Below are 20,569 nucleotides of genomic sequence, written 5' to 3'. Positions count from 1 at the left end.
GTGCCATAGGTCGTATCATGTCTTAGTTACAACGATGAACGAACCGTAATATACATGAAAATATTATGAACTTTTAGCTTATTAGTCATTATCTCTTTGTTACACTAAATGGTACTCCTTCAAGGAACTCATGATGAATAATGATATAACTTTTTAAAAATAAACCATGTTAACTAAAACCAAGGAGGAGTCTTGAAGTATTTTTTTTAATAATTCAAAACTCATCAATTTCTGAGGAATTATTTCTCATCAAGATCAATAAGTATTGACTTGTAAAGTTTACCGATTCACATCTTAACACAAATCATATCATTATTAAGCAGTAATAACAACCACAGCAATGACAATAATAAAAAAAAATCATGAAGAACATGGTTTTTAATTACATGAGAAATAAATAATTTACAAAAACATTCATTTCTAATTATTTATAGAAATTATAACTAAATTTTTCTCATGAACATAATATTTTAAATTGCTAAAAGTTATAATTTAAAAAATGTTGCTCCCCCTTGAATGAAATAATCATATATAAAAATTTATACTAGGTAAACTAGCTTCTCACAACTATAAGGAATAAATTCAATCTCTTCCAATGTTATTGGGAGAAGCAAGCAAAACACTTTCTTATGAATCCGAGCATAAAAAAAATAAGAATAAAAGGTTAAACAAAATTCCTAATTTATAATGTTTATGATTTTAGCGAGACTGAAAATTTTTTAATATAGGTTATAAGTTCAGCTCATAGCTTCAAATAAGGATTTTTAAGGGATGAAAATTGGTTTTGGCAATTTAAAACAAATTTCTCATGTGTTGTGTACCTTATGGGGTGTGTAGAGTTTTGAATTTAAATAAATAATTGATCAAAATTATGGATTGAATAAAAAGAAACATAAATCTATCACAAAATATAAAAAAATAAATTAAACAAAAAAAATGATATAAATGTTTTTATTTTTTAATTTGAATTGTTTTTAATATTACTGTATAAAATATAAATGTTTTAAAAAACAGGAAATATATTAAAAATAATATAAGAGTTTTATAATAAAAAATAATAAAAACACAAGAAATGAAAATCCAAATAAAAGGCCCTAAACTTTATCTTTTTAAGAAAAAAATTATGCCGCAGAGGGAATTAGGCACGAGTTTGACCCCCTTGAGGCCAGTGAAGCATCTCCTCGCCTCTCCTCCTCCAGGATGGCCATCGACAGCGTTTATACTTCGTCTCCACCGTTTCAGAGCGGACCATCCGGGTGGGTACTCTTCTTCTTCTTCTTCTTTAACCACCAATTTTATATTTATACATGTCCTCTCCTTCATTTTCAGCCACTCGCGCCATTTCTACCTTGCAGTCGACAGGCTCCACTTCAAAATGGTATTCTTCTTTCACACATTTTCATTTCTCTATCTCAATCTGTTCCTTTACTATTTTGATTATCCAAAACGATCGCAGCAAACGGTGATTGAACTCGTGGATCTGGTGGCTCGACGTCCATGCTTGCCCATCGTGGTCTGCTGCAGCACGCGCGACGACCTCGACTCTCTCTGCTCCTCTCTCTCCACTCTCCCCTTCCTTTCCTCTTCTGCTCTGGTCTCTCTCAACTCATTTTCTTCCTCCTAATTCCACGCGCTACACTATTTCCCTAATTCGTTCTTGTTTTCCTCGTGTCAGTACAGTGACCTTGGCGAAGATGAACGCTCTTTTATTTTAGAGAAATTCCGACAGGTGACGGCACGGTGGAACCAGACGAATCACGGTGGAGCACCGAATGAGGATGAGATTGGGAAAGATGAGAGATCTCACATGATCATTGTAACAGACGCTTGTCTTCCTCTCCTTGCTTCTGGAGAATTTCCTTTGAACGCTCATCTTCTCATTAACTATGAGTTACCAGCAAAGAAGGTCTTCCTCTTTTCTCTTTTCCTTTTTAAACTTAATTTCACCATCACTGTCTGCATTCTTATATGTGTTATGTTTACTACATGAATAATACTGGTTTATGTGCTGTGGAATTGGTCTCCGTAATGTCTCTTCCTACTTTACTTATCTTTTTTGTGTTTCCTGCAGGAGACATATGGAAGGCGTTTGGCAACTTGTTTAACAGCTGGTCCTTTCTTTATTACCTAGTTCTAGTTTTTTAAGTGAGACAAAACTTAAATACAGTTCCTTAGGTGCTGTTTGTGCTGTTTAACAATCATAATTAGAGTTTTACCACACTAATTATTAGGATAGAAGGAGAAGGGAAAGTTAGTTAACATAGTTACACTATTAATAAGTTAGTTAGAGGAGTTTATTAGATATAAATAGGGGAAGAAGGATAGTGGAAATTCAGATTTGGATCATTTGTAATTGAGCATTAGCTCTTTGTGAAAGGAGAAATCCTTTGTGAAGGAGAAATCCTTGGAGGAGAGTTTTTCTCCTATGCTTTGTTCTTTTCTTATTATTCAATAAAATCTATCTTTTCTTTCCCATTCCGATTCTTGGTTCCTAACAGTAATTTGTGTAATCCTTTAATGCAAACTTTCATTGCACAGACTACCAAGACAAAATTCCAATTCTGATTGGAGAACACCACAAAGAATACCTTAGGAACTGTATCTAAGTTTTGTCCAAGTAAGTGTTAGTTTGCGTTGTTGCTAAGATTCCTTGCTATTGTGCAGATGGAATTGTTATTAATATGGTTGTTGGTGGGGAAGTCGTAACTCTAAAAAGTATAGAAGAAAGCAGCAATATTGTCATGCAAGAAATGCCTATGCAAGTAAGTTTGCTTGCTTACTCTTGTTACTTGAGTTTGCCTATGTCAGGATCACATGGCATACATCTCATTCTGATGGTTGAAGTTTATTCATATATTTAAGTTTCTTTTCAGAGCAAGAAAGTTGGCCTTATATATTATTGGATGAAGCACTCTTTTATTTTTTGTTTCTTTTTATTAATATTGGTCCGCCTACTTTTCAGTTAGTACAGTTGTATAAACGTCTTCTGTGGTTCTTTAATTAGTCTTATAAATAAATATGTTAAACACATTGCAGATTCTTGACATTTTATGAAGACAATATCACTGCTTGCATTTGTGAATGGCTGAACACTTGAAGCTCTCTCACTCCTTTGAATATTCTGTGAGTAGTCACTGCTACAAAGAAAATAAACTGCTAAGCTTTTTATTACTATTTTGGACGTGTAGATTTTTTTGCTGGATTACATCTTTTATTGGTTGTTTCAAACTAGAATACAGAAATTTGCTAGAAAAGACAAACTTATTGGTCTTCTCTTTCTTTTGAAAGTGAGTCATATATTGTTCAACATTGAAAGAGGGTATTCCGAATTTCTCTCTCTCTATCTCTAAGAAAAGATTAATGGGAACAACTTTTGTAATTATGTTTTTAAGGAGAAATTTAAAAGTGAATTGGAATGCCAAGCATATGGTGAAATTTAAAAGGAAACTTCTCATGTATCAACTAACATTGACATGTAAACTTTGTCAAGGCAAAATTTACTGGTTAAAATGTCCTGAAAGGCTGAAATCTGACAGTGACATTTCTTAGTTGGCATGTTTTGCCAAAAAATAGCATTAAGGGGCCTGAAATCTGGGGCCTTATGTTTTTGCCTGACCATTGCCTGGGAGAAACACTGAAGCAATGGAAGTGCTGAAGCTGATTTAACAAGTGCAGTGAACACTGAATAAAGTTTTCGTTGAGATCACCCTTTCTATGAGCTACTACCCTAGCTCTTGCATGGGAGGGGTTGTTTGGCAGTCGAAAAAAAATGTTGTGTATTTACGTTAGGTTTACTATGAGTCAATAGTGAATCGTGTGCGGGAAGATACAACTTCTGGATGGCAACTTCTGTGTGATTTTCAATGAGGCTTCCATGAATTTAGACAATCTCGTGCTGACTGCATGAAAATTCTTGCTGTGGGCTACTTGCTTGTGGCTAGCATGTGCGTTTTTTAGTCTGGGCTCTTGGGTCCTTTGGACCCCATGTAAGCCAAAATAGGGCTACTGCATCCTGCACTCTCACTATTGCATCTTGCTTCTCCCATTTTATTCCGGAATGCAAATTACCATTATGGAATTTTGGAATGGGCTTTCCGGAATACAATGGGAGGTACAAGATGCTATAGTAGAAATGCAGGAATCAAATGGCCCAAAATAGAAAGGAAAGTGAACGGCAAAACATTTTTTTTTGCTGAATTGAATGTCAAAACAGAGAAACAGATGAGGACTTTTTTAATTTCAATATTTTATTTTATTTTATAAATGATATTCTCACCGTCAGAAATGGAACCGGATGTAATTGCATTTTTTTTTGCTGAATTGAATGTCAAAACAGAGAAACAGATGATGATTTTTTTTTATTTCAATATTTTATTTTATAAATGATATTCTCACCGTCAGAAATGGAACTGCGTAAAATGTAATTACAGCAAACTACTAAAACAAGTTATTTTACCAAAATTTTCTACTAATAAAATCAAATTTTACCAGTCCAATCTACTTATATTTTCATTATTGGAGTACATAATTATCACGAGTTGAGTCCCAATCAATATCAATATTCAACACCTGTATGGTTTGTGCAACTTTTTCATTTCTTTTCACTTCACCCTAAAACGCATATGTACTTGTTTGTAAGAGCATCTTTATTTTGAGCTTAGGAACAGAAGAGGAAATGAAATGATGACAAAGAAGAAACCAGTAAAAAATATATTTAAATATTAAAAAGTGGGATTTAAGTAAGATTTACTAAAAATTATCTAAGATTCCAAAATGAAATTTACACTAAAGGAAAAAATGATGAAAATTTTGAGAGATCTTTAATTCTGTGACACTGTGGGTTTATAAAAAATTATCTAAGATCTTAATTTAGAATCTACCATTAAAGATACTCTAAGCCTTTTCCCCAACAAACTTCTAATTTAATCGTGTTACTAGATGAAGCTGCCAATTTGTTCCTATTATGCAAGATTTTAATAACACTAATCGTTCTGTGGTGTCTGAGTAGTACCAAGTCAACTTTGTGTGACAACTTAAACTTTGTCTCTTGCTAGTGTGGGATTACCCAATAGTATTTTTGTGATTTGTAAAAGCATCTTTAGTGTCAAATCTCAAGTTCAAGATTTGATTTTCTGTGGATTTTTCAATAAAGGAGTTGTAGAAATCTCCAAGTCCAAGAATGAGTATTTGTACAAGAACTTTGAAAATCTTTGCACACTATTTTTTTTTTTTTACTCTATCCCTAACAGCAAAACGGAGGAGAGACCAATAGAAGAGGAAATGAAATGATAAAGAAGAAATTGGTAAAAAAATATATTTTAATATTTAAAAGTGAGATTTATGTGAGACTTACTAAAAATTATCCAAGATTCCAAAATGAGATCTACACCAAAGAATAAAATAATAGAAATTTTGAGAGATCTTCAATCCCACGTGACATTATGGAATCTACAAAAAATGATATAAGATCCTAATTTAGAATCTACCACTAAAGATGGTGCCAATTTGTTCCTATTATGCAAGATTTTAATGAAACTAATCGTTCTATGGTGTCTGAGTACCAGGCCAACTATGCCTGCCAACTTAAACTTTGTCTCTTGATAGTGTGGGACTGCCCAGTCGTTCTGTGGTTTTGTTGGGCCTTTTAGATGGGCTACCCAAGTAGCATGTGATGTTGTGTGGCAACTACCATATGAGTTTATTAGATAAACAACTTAATTAAGTCATTTAAGTGTTCATTAAAGGGTTTGCTATTGGGTAAACATACACCGTCTAATTTTTATGTGGGTTTATGTTAGTAATCCTTTCATTAAATAAGTATTTATCATGTAAATTAAAGCTAAATTGTTTTCATATAAGTTGTAAGGTGCTTTTATAAATTATTTTGGAGAATTTACTGAAGTAAATTGAAAATAGCTTACAAATATATTATAATTTACTCATAAAAAACATTATAATTTGTTTTCATAAAATTTCTCAAATATTTATACATTGTTTGTCATAATATAAGTCTAAAGAAATTATAAATAAACGCCCCCATACTCATAGTAAAAAGGAAAAAGACCTTATTATTAGATTAAGAATTATCAAGGATTAGCTTAACAACTGGACAGATATCAGTCCCTCGACGGTCTTATTATTTTCTTTCACTCATTTTCTCAGCCTATCAAGTCTGTCCCTACTTGTTTGCGCCTTATAGCTGACACTATCATATTGTTGTAATTTTGGATTAGGCTTAGGAAGACGTTCTTGAATGCACCTGATCTTGCTCTGCCGCTTTGCTGTTATTTGTCATTGTCATGCTTTACCTTTGATCATATTTGTAGGTACACAACTTGCTGGCTCAATAAATAGGCCTTTCATATACTGAAGAAAATTTTCAATTGCATGTGGTTTAGTGGTAAGGAGAATATCTGGGTGAGCTCCAAACCACGTTAGTGTCATCTAGTGTGAACTTGATATGAGTGAAATAAAAAATAGTTTTGAGTAAAATTTACTCTACCTGCGATAAGTGACGCAATGAAAGCCAGATATACCTAAAATATGTTTTTGATCTATAGACAAATCAAGTGGCTGTTCGAATCGAGAATCTGTTATTTCCTACTCTCACCTAGGTAATCCGATTTTTTAAAATGTTACCTAAAATATTCCATCTAAAAAAAAGCGGTATAATTTTTCATTTCCAATCAAAGGAATGAAGTTAAGAATCAATAACCGGCCCATAGTGTTCTACACAACTTGTACTAAAAGATAAATAGTACTTAGCACTTACAAGCTAGGATTTTCATTTTTTTTTTCAATTTCCATTTCTACATTTTCTTCTCTTCAAGGGTAAAGATGATAATAAAATATATTTAAGGTTAAGTTATCTATTTGGTCCTTGTAATTGTTTTCGTTTTAAGTTTTAGTTTCTATATAAGTAAAAAAATTTAACTTTTAGAGGTCAAATATACATAAAAGTTGAATTTTTGGTCTTTGTTAGTGATAAAAGTTAACACCAAAAAACCTATTTTTTATGGAAATCGCTACAATTTTCCTTTAAAGACAATAAATCACTACAAAAAATTGCACAGATTCAAATTTACGGATTTCTGGTATAAAGACTAAAATTTTAAATGAAGATAATTTAGAGATTATGAATAATTTAACCTACATTTAAGCCTTTACAAATGAAAATCGAGTAATTGAATAAAGTGATTCATCGTTCCATTCACTTTCTCAGTGGTATTTCTTAGAGTTATGACTTAGGAATGAATCTTTCTCCTATCATCAAGACCAAACAAATAAAAGAAGAAAGAATGGTGCATGCGCGGCATATATACATCATTAAATCATAACAAAATATCAAGTGACAAAAGAATAGGATTCGTTCGACTCTGTGAGTGGGCGTGGTGGTGAATACACGGTTTTACAAAAAGATCGAAAGGAATCGTTTAACATAGATTCGTATCTCAACCTAACTCGCCATGCCAATTAAGTGAACTCTGACCAATCTCGTCCACAGAAGTTATTCTAATTTCACTAAACTAGTGTTTATTAATAAACAGCTTGAGTGAGGAGCTACTAGCATTAGAATGAGTCTTTATTCATATTCTACTACTTTCACTTTAGAAACCATATCTTGAGCCTCCAGGGAATCCAAAGGAGGAGGGTTATCTATATAAAGAAGCCATGATCCAGTAGTATTCATAATCATATATACTAAAGCCAAGCCAAATATTTGTACCCAAAAACAAACCATATACATGTCGAGTTTGAGTTTCCTAAAGTTCAATTATAGCTTCTCATGGAAGCCCTCCGCTTCACGCAAAAATGTAGTCAAGAAGAACAGCTTCATATCAAGACAGACATCGAATGAAGGACAAAGTTTCCTTCCAAAAGAAGAGGAAATGAAATGGGTGTTCCAGAAATTTGACACCAACAAAGATGGCAAGGTTTCTCTTGAAGAGTACAAGGCTGCTGCAAGGGCCTTGGATAGGGCCATTGGGGAAGCTGAAGCAGTGAAAGCGTTTAGGGTCATGGACACTGATGAAGACGGCTTCATTGACTTCAAAGAGTTCATGAAGATGTTCAATGAAGAGGGTAGGATAAAAGAAACTGAGATCAAGAATGCTTTTCAAGTGTTTGATTTGAACGGTGATGGGAAGATTAGTGCTGAGGAGTTGTCCCAAGTTCTCAAAAGGTTAGGAGAGAGTTGCAGCCTTAGTGCCTGTAAAAAAATGGTCAAAGGAGTGGATGGGAATGGAGATGGTTTTATTGACTTGAATGAGTTTACGAGGATGATGATGAGTGGGAAGAAACTAGGCTAAGTATTAGGACTTTGGAATATAAAGGACCGACCTTGTTTAGTGTTTCTTAAGTTTGTGTCTTATAATATTTAGTTTCTCTTCTTTTTTTGTGAAGTAGATTGGTTATAGATAGTTTGGTTAAATGTATGGTGATTAACTGACTGTCCTGCTTTGTTAGTAATCGGGTGCAATGTTCTGATATAAATTATATAGGGCAAATGTTTTGTCTTTGATTCTCTGCCCTGTTGTTTTCTCACTCTAGACGTAATTATGATTTGAAGAAAATGAAATCAGAGAACAGACCTTGAGATTTAAGTTATAACACTGCAAAATTATGTGGCCATGACAGAAAAATTAAGGTAGCTGTTTAACTTTCGTTACAATTAGTCAATTAGAAAGAAACTCCTAAAGCACAGAATCAAGTAATCAACAAATCATTCTTACGCTTTGTCTAATAGTTTGCTGTTCTTTCTACTGAAGGAGTAATCTACTAGGAGAAATTATTTTATGGTTCTTGACTAATTCGTGTTCATAGTCTTAGTTAATTTCTACCTTACATGTAATCTATTAAACGAAAAAACTGGTCTGCATGTCATGTGGAGATTGACTCGAACTAGGACATGTGATCCCGAGCCATCCAATAATTTATTTACCCTCTAATTTATGTCAACCCTTATTCTGTTGACATAATTATGGCAAAAGTTTCAAACGTGATGAGATCACTCTGAACACTGAAATTGATACGTTTCTGTTTTCTTTTGCTTTCTCTTCACTCTCCTTTTCTTGTGGGTTGACTGGACTGTAAAGAGTTGATACCATATTGTAGTAAAGGCTCTCTAAGCTTTGTTCCAACGACTTTGCTTGACATATTTCATGCATCACATGAATTAGCGTTGAGCAATTCCAATAAGTACTAAAGTTAAATAGAAGAAAGGATATTGTAGAGATGATTGGCATTTGGCGATTCATGATATATAGTCCTAATAAGGAGCCAGCGCGAGTGCCAATCAATCCAAGCATCTATTGCAACTAGAACCATCTTCAAATTTATTCACACACAAAAAAAAGAACCATCTTCAAATTTGACTTGAATGAAGTAGTAATTTCTTCATATTTTTATTTGAGAAATCATATTTGTACAATTTTCTTTTACCATCATGAGAAAGATAAGAAGAGAGGAGAGAAAATATAATGTTATAAAAAGTATTGAACAAGGAACAACTCTTTTTTATTTTTACTGCATGTAATAGAGGAAAAGTAATCTTGAATTCTTAATAACACTACTCTCTTATAGTCTAAAGAATTTTTTATGAGATGGATGCATCCTCTATAGGAAATTTCATACAATAGATTTTATTATATAACCACAACAATTTATTAAGCAGCATTAAATTGATCACTAAGTTCTCTCTTTTATTGAGTTCGTATCAACACTTATTCAAAGGTAATTTATTAGGATAGACGTTCGTGCGACCTTGATATTCTGAGATGCACATTTGCCTTTGTCCTCTCTAAAGGATGCATCGTGTTTTCGTTACAGTTTTTGAGGCATAGAATCAACCAAAACAATGGTGTTGGAATTGCGTACGTACAACTCATGCCTCATGGTCACCCTTGATGCGACTAAGAAATTTCTCAAAAGCAACCATACCGAAGGCGAAAAAAAGTATAAACAATACTCAGCTTGAAAGAACATATGAAACTACTACTATTTTATGTAAATCTATATCGTGGCAGAGCAAAAAACGAAATATGATAATAACAGAATATAAATGCTGCATTGTTGTTCTGAACTTAATTAAACAAAGTTATCTGTTTACAGCTGCCCGTGTGAGTTTTGAAATCTGAGAATAAATCGCTTGTTGTGGCGCTTTATTCTATCAATGTACAAATCGTGTATACGGAAATAGAGAGGAAAGAACCGCACGCAGATTCTGCATTTTGGCGATCGTATATTTCATCTTTTTTTTTGGTTTATTAGCTCCGCGCCAATTGAAGCTTCCATAGCTAATTTAAATGTTGATATATTTTCTCTGTAATATTTTTCTGAATTTCTTGGATTGAGTTATACTACTAGATAATATTGTAATTAGCTATGGTCACTTTTATTTTGCTAAACGAGGTTTGAGGTTTTCTATTCGCTTCTTAACTAATTGTCTTTGATTGCTTTTCTTCATGCCTATTCGGTTTCTTCACAAGTCTTCCCAATTGCCCAAGCATGGCATAGAACTAAGAATTAACTTATGGAAAAATGCATGGGTTTCAATCCTTCTGTACGTGTCGTTTGGTACCAATGTAAGAGGGAAGAATGAAAAAAAAAAAAGAAAAAAAAAACTTCAGAAGAATGTGATCTTAGTATACTTAAAATACTTTTTTGTATAGAAAAAAAAAGACTTAAAAATTTATATATTTTTTGGTACAGAAAAAAAAACTTAAAATACTTTTACTTTTATATATTTTTATTAGAAATATTTATATCATCATATATTTTTTTCTTTTGATATTTTTTTAATATGATTTAATTCATCTTAGTTCATATAGTTGTGTCAACTTTTCATTTTAGTTCATATATCTAAAAATTTATATTTTAATTCCTATACTAACATTTTCTTTTTATATATTTTAGTTCTTATGTCTTTATTTTGTAAGCTGTTTTACATTGTCAAAAATCCGACAACAAATACCATAATAAAAAAGAATTATTCAAATTGGGACTAAAAGATAAAATTTTAATTTAGACAAAAAGATTGACTCATAATAAGGATCAAAACAATAATTAAACATGTTTGGTTGTGTTTGGTAGTACATTTAATGCGATTTTTCATGTCTTTACCGTGGGCTTTAATGTGTGTTTCGATGAACGTTACTAAAATTAATTTTGAATAGAATTGATTTTAGTTAAAATTGATTTTCAAGTGATATAATTTATGTTTAGATGTTTTATTATAAAATCCGTTTGTTGTGTCCTTCTCTACAACATCTACTACATTGGACAATCGACGTTTGTTGTGTCCTTCTCTTTCACATTTACTACATTTTTGTCGGTGCTCAGATGGTTCCAATCAATCCATCTCATTCCTCATCCTTGTTGCTTTTGGCCGACCTTTCGCACGAATTGTACTTGGATCAGGGATAAGTATCCATGGCTCATTAGAAGGAGCCGCTTTATTCCCAAGAGACCACCATCGCAGAGAATAAGTTTTTAGGATGTGCTTATTTGTGTAAACAATATCTACATATTGGAAGTAATTCATGCTCACGTAACCACAAGTAGCAATAATGTGTGAACATGGATAGTGAAAAGCAGAATACTTTCTGCATTGACAATAATGGTCATTCAAGTTAACTGTCCACTTTTGTCTGTCACGTTGCGTTATAGGATTGAAGGTCTCCTCTACTTCAAACCTGGTCGAGTGGATATCATAGACGCGGACGATGTGCGAACAAGCTTGTTCTTGATTTTTTTGAAGTTCTTTAAATACCTTAGAACAATATACTTGCCCTTCATTTAATTGTCTTTGGACTTGGCGACTACGATCAACAAAGTACTTTCGACACCTACTATATGTTGATTTTACCAAAGCTGTTATCGGTAGGTTGCGACAATCCTTCAATACCTTATTTACACATTCCGAGAGGTTGGTCATCATGTGACCATATCAACGTTCTTCTTTATCATAAGTCATGCTCCATTTTTCCTTTGAAATGCGATCAATCCATGTAGATATGGCTGGACTCAACTGACGAAACTTTTCTAAATTATGATCAAATGTATGTTTGCAAGGAGTGTAGGCTGCATCAGAAGGTTTTGTTAGCAACAACAATTTGAAGTATATATGATACATCAATTAACATCATATTATAAATTAAATCTTACCCAATTTCTTCAACATTTCTTTTTGTTTGGCATTGCTGAATTTACGATTGAAATTGCTTGCTATGTGTCGGATGCAGTAAACATGATAAGCATGGGGAGGTTGCCAACCAAGATGTTCGCTAGCAACAACATACTTTATACTCGCGTGACGATCAAATATGAGACAAATATCATTTTTATTTTTCACGTGTTCACACAAGTGTGCCAAAAATCATGACCACGCTGTTAACGTTTCACCTTCGACTATGGCAAATGCTAGAGGAAGAACACCACCATTTCCATCTTGTGATGTGGCCATCAACAGGGTCCCACGGTATTTCCCATATAAATGTGTCGTCAACTTGTATGATTGGCTTACAATAATTAAAAGTCTTTTTACATTGACCGAAAGTCCAAAATACTCTATCAAACTGACGGTGTTCACGACTCACCCTGTTGCCAACAATAAAATCGTCATGCAGTATTTGAATATAGGATCCAGGAGAGTGATTTTGCATGTGTTTTAGCCACGACGAAAGTTTCGCATATGACTCTTCCCAATCGCCATATTCAATTGCAATCGCTTTTTGTTTCGCCATCCATGCTTTTTTGTATAAAACCTTATAGGAAAATGCATTGTTTATCTTTTCTTGAATCAAAGAAACTTTTATTGATGGATCTTTTCTAATCATGCTTGTTAATAAAATAAGAAAATTTAAATAACCAAAAAACGCAAAATTAGGATAATACGAACATAAAACACGTACCTACTACACAAGTGGCAATGAAATCTGAATCAAGCTTCTCATGATCTTGTGTCATACTCATATTCATACATACGTGTGGTCCACCCCATTGTGTCACTTTTCATGAATCAATTTTTTTAGATAAAATTGCCCTCATATAAAATGGGCAAGGACACTCTGCGCTTTTATTTGGGCAATAAACGATATATTTGTGTGATTTAGTTTCAAGAACTTTAAAACTTTGATGCACCTTTATAACATATTGTTTGAGTGCATTTTTTAAAGCATCTTTACTACCAAAATTCATACCAACATATAATTTCATCTCAACATTAAAAGTAGATGGCATCTCCAAACCGCAGATGTCCTCCTCATTAGGATGACTCCAATTGATATTGTTATAATGGAAAGCATCATTCCAAAATGGATTTTGAATTCCATCTACACCAAATATGTAACAAAATAAAATTCATGTCAATTTCAGCAAAAATTTTATTTATTATTAAATACAAATGTTATAAAATGATTAATGTATTCAACTCTTTTTAAAATTTAATTAAATATACCTTCTCTTGGTTGAATAATTGTAACTGGTTGAACCATGTCGGCGACTTCACCATCTATATCAGATATACCATCAACACTATCATCTTCATCTAAAGAGTCTTCAACGTATAAATTAGACACAAGATAATCATCATCATCTTCATCTTCATCCTCATGTAAATTGCTTACATTTCTTGGCGATTCCGACTCATTATTAGATAAATTATTTCCACATGATCTAACAAAATTTGGAGAATTAAATGCATAACCGCCAACAATATCCTTTTTTATGTATAATTCTAAAACTGACATTTGTTCTTGTTGCCGAAAACTTTCGATCATAGTTTCAACATCTTGGTCATCACAAATTTGTAATGCAATATATTTTCCTGAAACTAAAATCTGCAACTTATACAAGAAATAATTTCATTATTTGCTAACCTTACCTTTTCTCCTATTTTTTTTCAAAGCATTATAACTCATTCCACGATTAATTTGAATTACTTTTTTACTGCCTTCAAATATTATACCGTCATTCTCTTCATATACCATTCCATTGAAATATAAGACTGCTATAACAAAATTCATCTTATACCCAAATTTACCTACAAATTTTTTTTATAAATAATTAATCATACTAACAAAAATTCAACTCCGAAGCAATTTTAATAACTTCAAAATTAAATACTCTAAATCTAAAAAATAACACACTACAGATTATAAGTTAATCCTAAAAAAAAAAAATATAAATGATGTGAGGATTTAAAAAAAAAATTACCACCTATATTAAAATGGGAGACATACCAAAAAATAACAAATCTTCAATTAAATAATCTAAATCTAATAAATACTAGAGATTAAAAGTTCATTCTAAAAAAAATTATAAATGATGTCATCATTTTAAAATGAAAGATACCACCAATATTAAAATAACAGACATATCCAAAAATAATAAAACTTCATCTCGGAGCAATTTTAATAACTTAAAAATTAAATATTCTAAATCTACAAAATACTACCATAGAAAACTTAATTCTAAAAAATAATTTGTAAATCATATGAGGATTTAAAACTAACATATACAACAAATTTTAAAATGTGAGACATACCGAAAATTAACAAAACATTAACTGGTATCAATTTTAATCCCTTAAAAATTAAATAATCTAAATCTAAAAAATACTTAATATTAAATCTTAATTCTAAAAAAATTATAAATGATCTTAGAAATTTACAAATAAAGATAGCATGTATATTAAAATGACAAAATGTGAGAAATTTAAAAATAAAAATAGCACAAAACATACATAAAAATAACAAAAGTTGAAAAAAGGTAGAGCAATCTCAAGAAATTTTTTTACCTAACCCAGATATAGAAACACACAAAACTGTTTGCGTTTTCCTCTCTAACTTTCTCATATATATATATATATATATAAAAGGGATATTTCGTCAGAGGGACTGGCTAACCACATGCATGGGTATTCTGCCAACCATATTGGCGTAACCCATGCTATGGCGTGCATGTTGGTGGTGGCCATGTGTGCATGGGGTGGGGTGCATAGGGTGGATGCATGCATGGGTATTTCTCGCCAATGTTGTTGGCGTAACCCACATGCATAGTGATGGTGTAACCCTTTGAGGTGTCTCGCCAGTGGTGATGATGGCAGAATCCTAAAAAAATAAACCCTCCACGAAAATTCTTTGAAAACAAACCTCTTGACATAAATAGTTTGTAAAAGAAACTCACTTACATCATTTTGCCACACATTTCCAAACATTCATGAAGAAAATGGTGTCATCTACAAAACCCAACCGTTTGCGCAATAGAGTGAATTCGTGCACTTCCAAATTTCTTTAGAAAAATATAGCAAAGTTTATAATGTCATGTCCACTTCTATTTTTTAAAAAAATTATTAAATTCAATAACATTAATTGGCTACTTCTAACATTCAAAAGAATAAAAAAAAATAGAGGTAGATTGACAATATTATTGTCAAGTTTTCTAAAAAAAAAATAAAAATTATATACATATAGGTCGAACATATTATTGCCAACTTAGTAAAAAAATATAAATTAGTGGATCGATAATGTGGTTATTGTCTTTCTCTGTAAATTCGACAATAGCATTATCAACTTATAGCCAAATTAGTGAATTTCCACCATGTGAAATTTTGAGATGAGTTACCCCAACCGAACCAAGTGAAAAAAAGTCACAATAATCAATGACCAGATTCAGCAAGCGTGACTTGGGCTATTTTATTTAACTTATATCACAGTGCAAGTACTGGCTGAAAGAAAGGCTCTTCGCAGCATGAGGACTTTTGGAAGGTGTTATTTAAAATGTAGGTCCATCTCTGTCTCCAAAAGAACTTCTCAGAAGGATCATTACTCTTCTTCACACATTTGTTTTATATATATCTTACCTCCAACAATTCTCAACAGTATTGAATTTCAATTATGCGTATATGAAATAATGAAACAGTATATGTGAGTGTTTCAGTTGACGGTGCGGATCATAATCGTGGTTAAAACCACGGTAGCTTTGAAACAACTCAGTTGTTTTTTATTTTGGCCTTTCAACATGGTTTCACCGCGTATTCAAACATACTCTATATATTACAATTTACAACCTCAAGGTCAATTAATTTGCATTAAATTTAAATTGATTTGATTTCCATTAAACGGAATTAGTTTCACTACGGATGTGCATTTCCGTACCCCAGTAATTGGTAAACTATTGCACCACAAGGGTGGGAGTTAATAAACCATCTCTTAAACACATTAAAAAAGAGACGTGGTACGTACGAATGAGTTTTGAGATGAAATAATCTTCCTAATATTCAATAAAAATATTCTATTGAAAACCTTAGTTTATAATGAGTTGGAAGATTAGTTAATGCTAAATGTTCAAAAAATTGTGTTCTACCTTTCTAAAATTACGTTAAATTGACACGGGTAGCCAAACGATAAACATTAGAGAACCAGGTAGCTAGTTCAATTCGTATTTGTTTGTTCTGATCTTACATAGGGAAAGGACCATAGACATTAAATACTAAGAGCTCATGTGAAATTAACTTAGGTTTAGAGCCAATAAGAAGCAAGTAGTAGCTAACAAGATGGGAGACCAAAACCGGGATCAGGTTAAATTCAACAGCCTTTTAATTACTCTCCAAGAAATTGCCGATTGTGTTTGAGTGGTCCATGTTCGAATGCTTTCATTTGTGGGAATCAGCCACATGTCATAACCCCATTAGGACAATCACTTGAAAAGGGTTGAACCACGTGAGTGACAACTATGTTCTTTACTGCAAGTTAATTTTTTTTTTTTTTATACCTTAGTGTCCTTTCCTGCATGTTACCAGCAGGCTTTCCTGGTCCCGAAGACTGAGTAATTCCACTTCTAAACACTGGTCCAAGAGTTCAAGACCATGACCCCTCTCCCTTTTTTTTTCCTCTCTCTCTCTCAGCTTTGCAAAACAAATAATAATAATATATTTGTTGATTTATGGACGCTAGCTGTGTCTGTTTCCTCCCCTATGATTGGTAAAACGGAAGTTGCAATTGGGATGCAAAACCATTTGGTGCCTAGCTACCAGGAATCATCATAAAAAGATTCAAATAATTATATGAATTGGTGATTGGTGAAGACCAGAGTTGTCCAACTATGAAGAGGGCCGGCGGAGCAAATTCAAATGCCTCATCATAGCCAATCAATGCAACTATTCAAGCAACCCATTATGAACATTTACAAGAAAAGAAAGTGATAGATACAAGATTTGAATATGACATTACTAAGTTAATTAATTAAAACTTGGCATGAAATATATATATACACCTTGAACTTAAACCACCCCCTTGTGGGCTATGGATCACAATAATTAAATTTGAAGGTGTTAAAGTGAGTCAACTCTACTTATTATATTGGGAAAAAATGAGTCAATTGAATCCAACTATTGCCATTTTTGTGAGCCAATATATATTGTGAGTGTTTAGATGCACTTACTAACACTCAACCACGTCTATGTGGAGGTGGTGTTTGTGTGTAAATTAAGGGGCAATGGTAAATGTACTGATATATAAAATTTTAATTTGAATTAATAAGTTTTTGTCTTTAAATTGAAATTCATTATTATCTAATTGAAAGACAATCCGCGGTCACGTGATCACTTTGATCCGTCGGTGTCGCCAGCTCATTCCATATTCATGGCTTGTGCAATTTGGAGTCAAAGTTCGGTCAATTTATCAGAGCTGTGCTGTGCTGTGCTATGCATGCATTCCGGTCCTCTCTGTAAGCTGTAACTCTGCCACTGTGCCACTTTGGTGGGAGCCTTCAAACTTTTATTAATTCAAAAATTAATATTCCAACCAGTTTATTTAAATGTCACTACTCACTTCTGTTGTTTTCTGTACCACAAATGGTATCTGTTATCAACGTCCTTCTCCATAAGGACCATAACCTCTCTAGTAATAATTCTAACACCCTTTGCTTGCTTCTGTCATCACCTCAAGAAAACAAAAAAACATGCAAAAGCAAAACTTTTTTTGTTTATTATTGATGGTTGGATAATGCACCATGGTACTCCCTGGCCCTTTATTTATAAGACATTTCTTCGTTATGATAAATAGTCAATAATTTTTTTTGTCTTTTGTTATAAGGTTTATTTTATTTTTAATGTGTATTAATTATTCTTTACTAAAAATATCTTTATTTATTTTAATTTATAATTAAATATTACTATAAATTATCACTTTCTCTCATGAAGATTAGAGAACATAAATAAGTTTCTGCTAAGGATAAATTTAATAATAATATTTAAATTGATTAATAATTTGGTCAATTATATCTTATAAATATATACGGAAGAAGTATATGTTTTGTTATTACTATTAATGCATTGGATGTTGAGATGAGAAGGTTAAAAGTGCAAGTTCTTCGAATCTTCCCAAAACTTTGTTTACATTACAACAGGAAACACAAGAGATTGGCCTCAAAAGAAGAGCTTTTGCATCAGTTACTATGCTGGCCAATAGCCATGGGCTAATAGGTAAGAAAGAGAATAAATAAAAAAGTTAAAGATATTTAATTTGCTGCTAGCAGTTCCACGGTGTTCACAATTCACATGTGCCCAAGGAGAGGAGAGCAGTGTAAACTGGAGACAGTACAAATCTTGAAGATTGACCGTCATTGAATGCCAAATTAGCATGTCATGACAAAACATCATGTCACGGCATGCCATGCATGTAAATATTAGTATTTATTTATTTGCAAAGATGGGAAGAAAAATCCAAAGGACGATCCTTCATTGATATATATAAATGAGCAATGACAATGATATACAAATTATCATTTTATTTTAAATAGTTTTATGCTATCATAAATTTTATTTTATTCTTCTGAATAGTACATTAAATATCTTTCAAACATTTTCTTATATAAATACAAACATCTGCTGTGAGTGGGGTCAGTGTGAGGGGTCCCAAGTGGAATTTGTTTCTACCTCTCTCATGCATCCATTTTGTTTTCTTTTTATTTTAGATGTGGTGTTATGAAATCTGATGGCATGCTTAGAAATGTACAACTCAGAGCACAACAAGGGTGATCATCAACATCATCATCAATGCGCTCCTCCAATGAGCCCAAGAATCTCTTTCTCAAATGATTTCGTGGATGTGAAACAAGCCATGAAGCAAGAACAAAGAGGCTCATCCAGATCAGACGCGCCAGTATCTTCAGATTTCGAGTTTTCAGTGGCAAACTACTCCATGATGAGTGCTGATGAACTTTTCTTCAAGGGCAGGTTGATGTCCACGTATAACAAGGACAATTGCAACAACAACAACAAAAACAACCACATGATGATGATGCAGCAGCAGAGGGCCACCACCACCACCACCACCACTCTCAAGGAAGAGCTCCTTATAAATGACGATGATCATGATCATGATTTTTCTCTCAGGCCTCCCAAGCCCTCCTCAACGAGGTGGAAGGGACTTTTGGGTCTTAGAAAGACCCACATTGGCTCTAAGAAGCCTCACAAAAGTACTGAAGGTGGTTCTTCAGATGCAACAAGGTCTGCATTGGTCAATGATTCACCTCCAACTAGTATCACTTCTTCTCAGGTTATAAATTTATCTTTCTTTGGTTTCATTTCTTTTTATGGGGAAAATATTATTTTGTTAGTTTTATTAAAAATGACAATTGGAAGATTTGAACTCGGGATCTCTCCTTCTTCACCTTTTTCAAACCATTATACCAATCTTATATCTCCTTTTTTCAATTTTATTTATTTGGATTTTCTATCTCTAGAGATTTAGTTTTTAAAGTATGATTCATATAGTGGACCTTCACTTGTGGAACAAGGCTTTGTTGTTGTTGTGGTTTTTCTTTGATCTGATCACTAGCTGGGTGCATGTCTGATAATGAGCTCTTTTTGCTTTTTTGGTGTAATATTCCAGGAGGTGTTGAATGAAGGAGGCTCAAGTTGCAGAGATTTGGAGATTGGCATATAAGCTATGGTTGGTGGTAGTGTTGAGTATTTGTAGAGGAATGGACTCTTTTTTTTCTCCTTTCTTTCTTTTTGTTTTTCTTGCCTTGCCGATGACAAGGTGGAGGGGAAAAAAGGTCATGCTCTTTTTTGTTTTTCTCTTCTTCATTGGGGTGGGATGAGTTAAGTTAATTTGTGTTAGGAATTTGCTTGTCAATGTCGATTCTTCTTATCTTCTCTCTTCTAAGTTCTAATTTCTCTTGATTCCGTAGAATGTAGGATTTGGCTATATGTTGTACAAATTATTTGCTTTCTTGCATTTCCGTGTTTGACTCTTGTCGTCAAAAGAAAAATATTTATCGATTTTGCTAGGCTCCACTATCAACATTAATGGATTTCCCTAACCACTTGTCTTTTTCTTGAAAGAAAATAATGTTTTATCATTACGAAAGAACTTTTGTATAATTTTATCATTGCGTGGTGTGTTAGTAGTAGCTAGAAGGTGGTGGCATGTTCTGTTTTATTATTATTATTATCATTATTGTTATTATTAGATCATTTTTTGTTTTTACAGCCTATGTATTTATTCGATGTTCTCTCTCGTTAAATATGTGGGATTAACTTCGCTGATAAATAACAATGTCT

At 32.8% G+C, this 20,569-nt stretch overlaps 3 protein-coding genes across 3 annotated transcripts; all 3 read left to right on the top strand.

The window, feature by feature from the left end:
- The first annotated feature begins 1,100 nt into the window (after window positions 1-1,100).
- On the top strand, window positions 1,101-3,315 carry LOC100791017 (ATP-dependent RNA helicase eIF4A). The gene is made up of 7 exons (XM_003517246.5): window positions 1,101-1,256; window positions 1,330-1,378; window positions 1,457-1,594; window positions 1,676-1,906; window positions 2,072-2,111; window positions 2,665-2,762; window positions 3,037-3,315. The coding sequence occupies exons 1-7, from the start codon at window positions 1,201-1,203 to the stop codon at window positions 3,052-3,054; spliced, it is 630 nt and encodes a 209-aa protein (XP_003517294.1). The 5' UTR covers window positions 1,101-1,200; the 3' UTR covers window positions 3,055-3,315.
- Window positions 3,316-7,688: 4,373 nt separating this feature from the next.
- Window positions 7,689-8,524, top strand: LOC100790495 (calcium-binding EF-hand family protein). The gene has a single exon (NM_001254533.2). It carries the CDS (start codon window positions 7,746-7,748, stop codon window positions 8,307-8,309), a length of 564 nt encoding a protein of 187 aa, NP_001241462.1. The 5' UTR covers window positions 7,689-7,745; the 3' UTR covers window positions 8,310-8,524.
- Window positions 8,525-19,000: 10,476 nt separating this feature from the next.
- Window positions 19,001-20,054, top strand: LOC100527584 (uncharacterized). Its single transcript, NM_001251337.2, has 2 exons — window positions 19,001-19,559; window positions 19,896-20,054. Exons 1-2 carry the CDS (start codon window positions 19,011-19,013, stop codon window positions 19,947-19,949), a joined length of 603 nt encoding a protein of 200 aa, NP_001238266.1. The 5' UTR covers window positions 19,001-19,010; the 3' UTR covers window positions 19,950-20,054.
- Window positions 20,055-20,569: the final 515 nt, after the last annotated feature.

The sequence above is a fragment of the Glycine max genome, chromosome 1 (assembly GCF_000004515.6).
Source record: "Glycine max cultivar Williams 82 chromosome 1, Glycine_max_v4.0, whole genome shotgun sequence".
NCBI lineage: Eukaryota > Viridiplantae > Streptophyta > Magnoliopsida > Fabales > Fabaceae > Glycine > Glycine max.
Note: the sequence above shows the minus strand (reverse complement) of the source record. Positions and strands in the feature narration are given on the sequence as shown.

Bases quoted from the DNA above. Each gene is read 5' to 3' on its own strand.
- LOC100791017 (XM_003517246.5), top strand. From the start codon at position 1,201: ATGGCCATCGACAGCGTTTATACTTCGTCTCCACCGTTTCAGAGCGGA. The intron at 1,257-1,329 runs GTGGGTACTCTT...CTTCATTTTCAG, and splicing joins TTTCAGAGCGGACCATCCGG to CCACTCGCGCCATTTCTACC. The intron at 1,907-2,071 runs GTCTTCCTCTTT...TGTTTCCTGCAG, and splicing joins ATGAGTTACCAGCAAAGAAG to GAGACATATGGAAGGCGTTT.
- LOC100790495 (NM_001254533.2), top strand. From the start codon at position 7,746: ATGTCGAGTTTGAGTTTCCTAAAGTTCAATTATAGCTTCTCATGGAAG.
- LOC100527584 (NM_001251337.2), top strand. From the start codon at position 19,011: ATGTACAACTCAGAGCACAACAAGGGTGATCATCAACATCATCATCAA. The intron at 19,560-19,895 runs GTTATAAATTTA...GTAATATTCCAG, and splicing joins CTAGTATCACTTCTTCTCAG to GAGGTGTTGAATGAAGGAGG.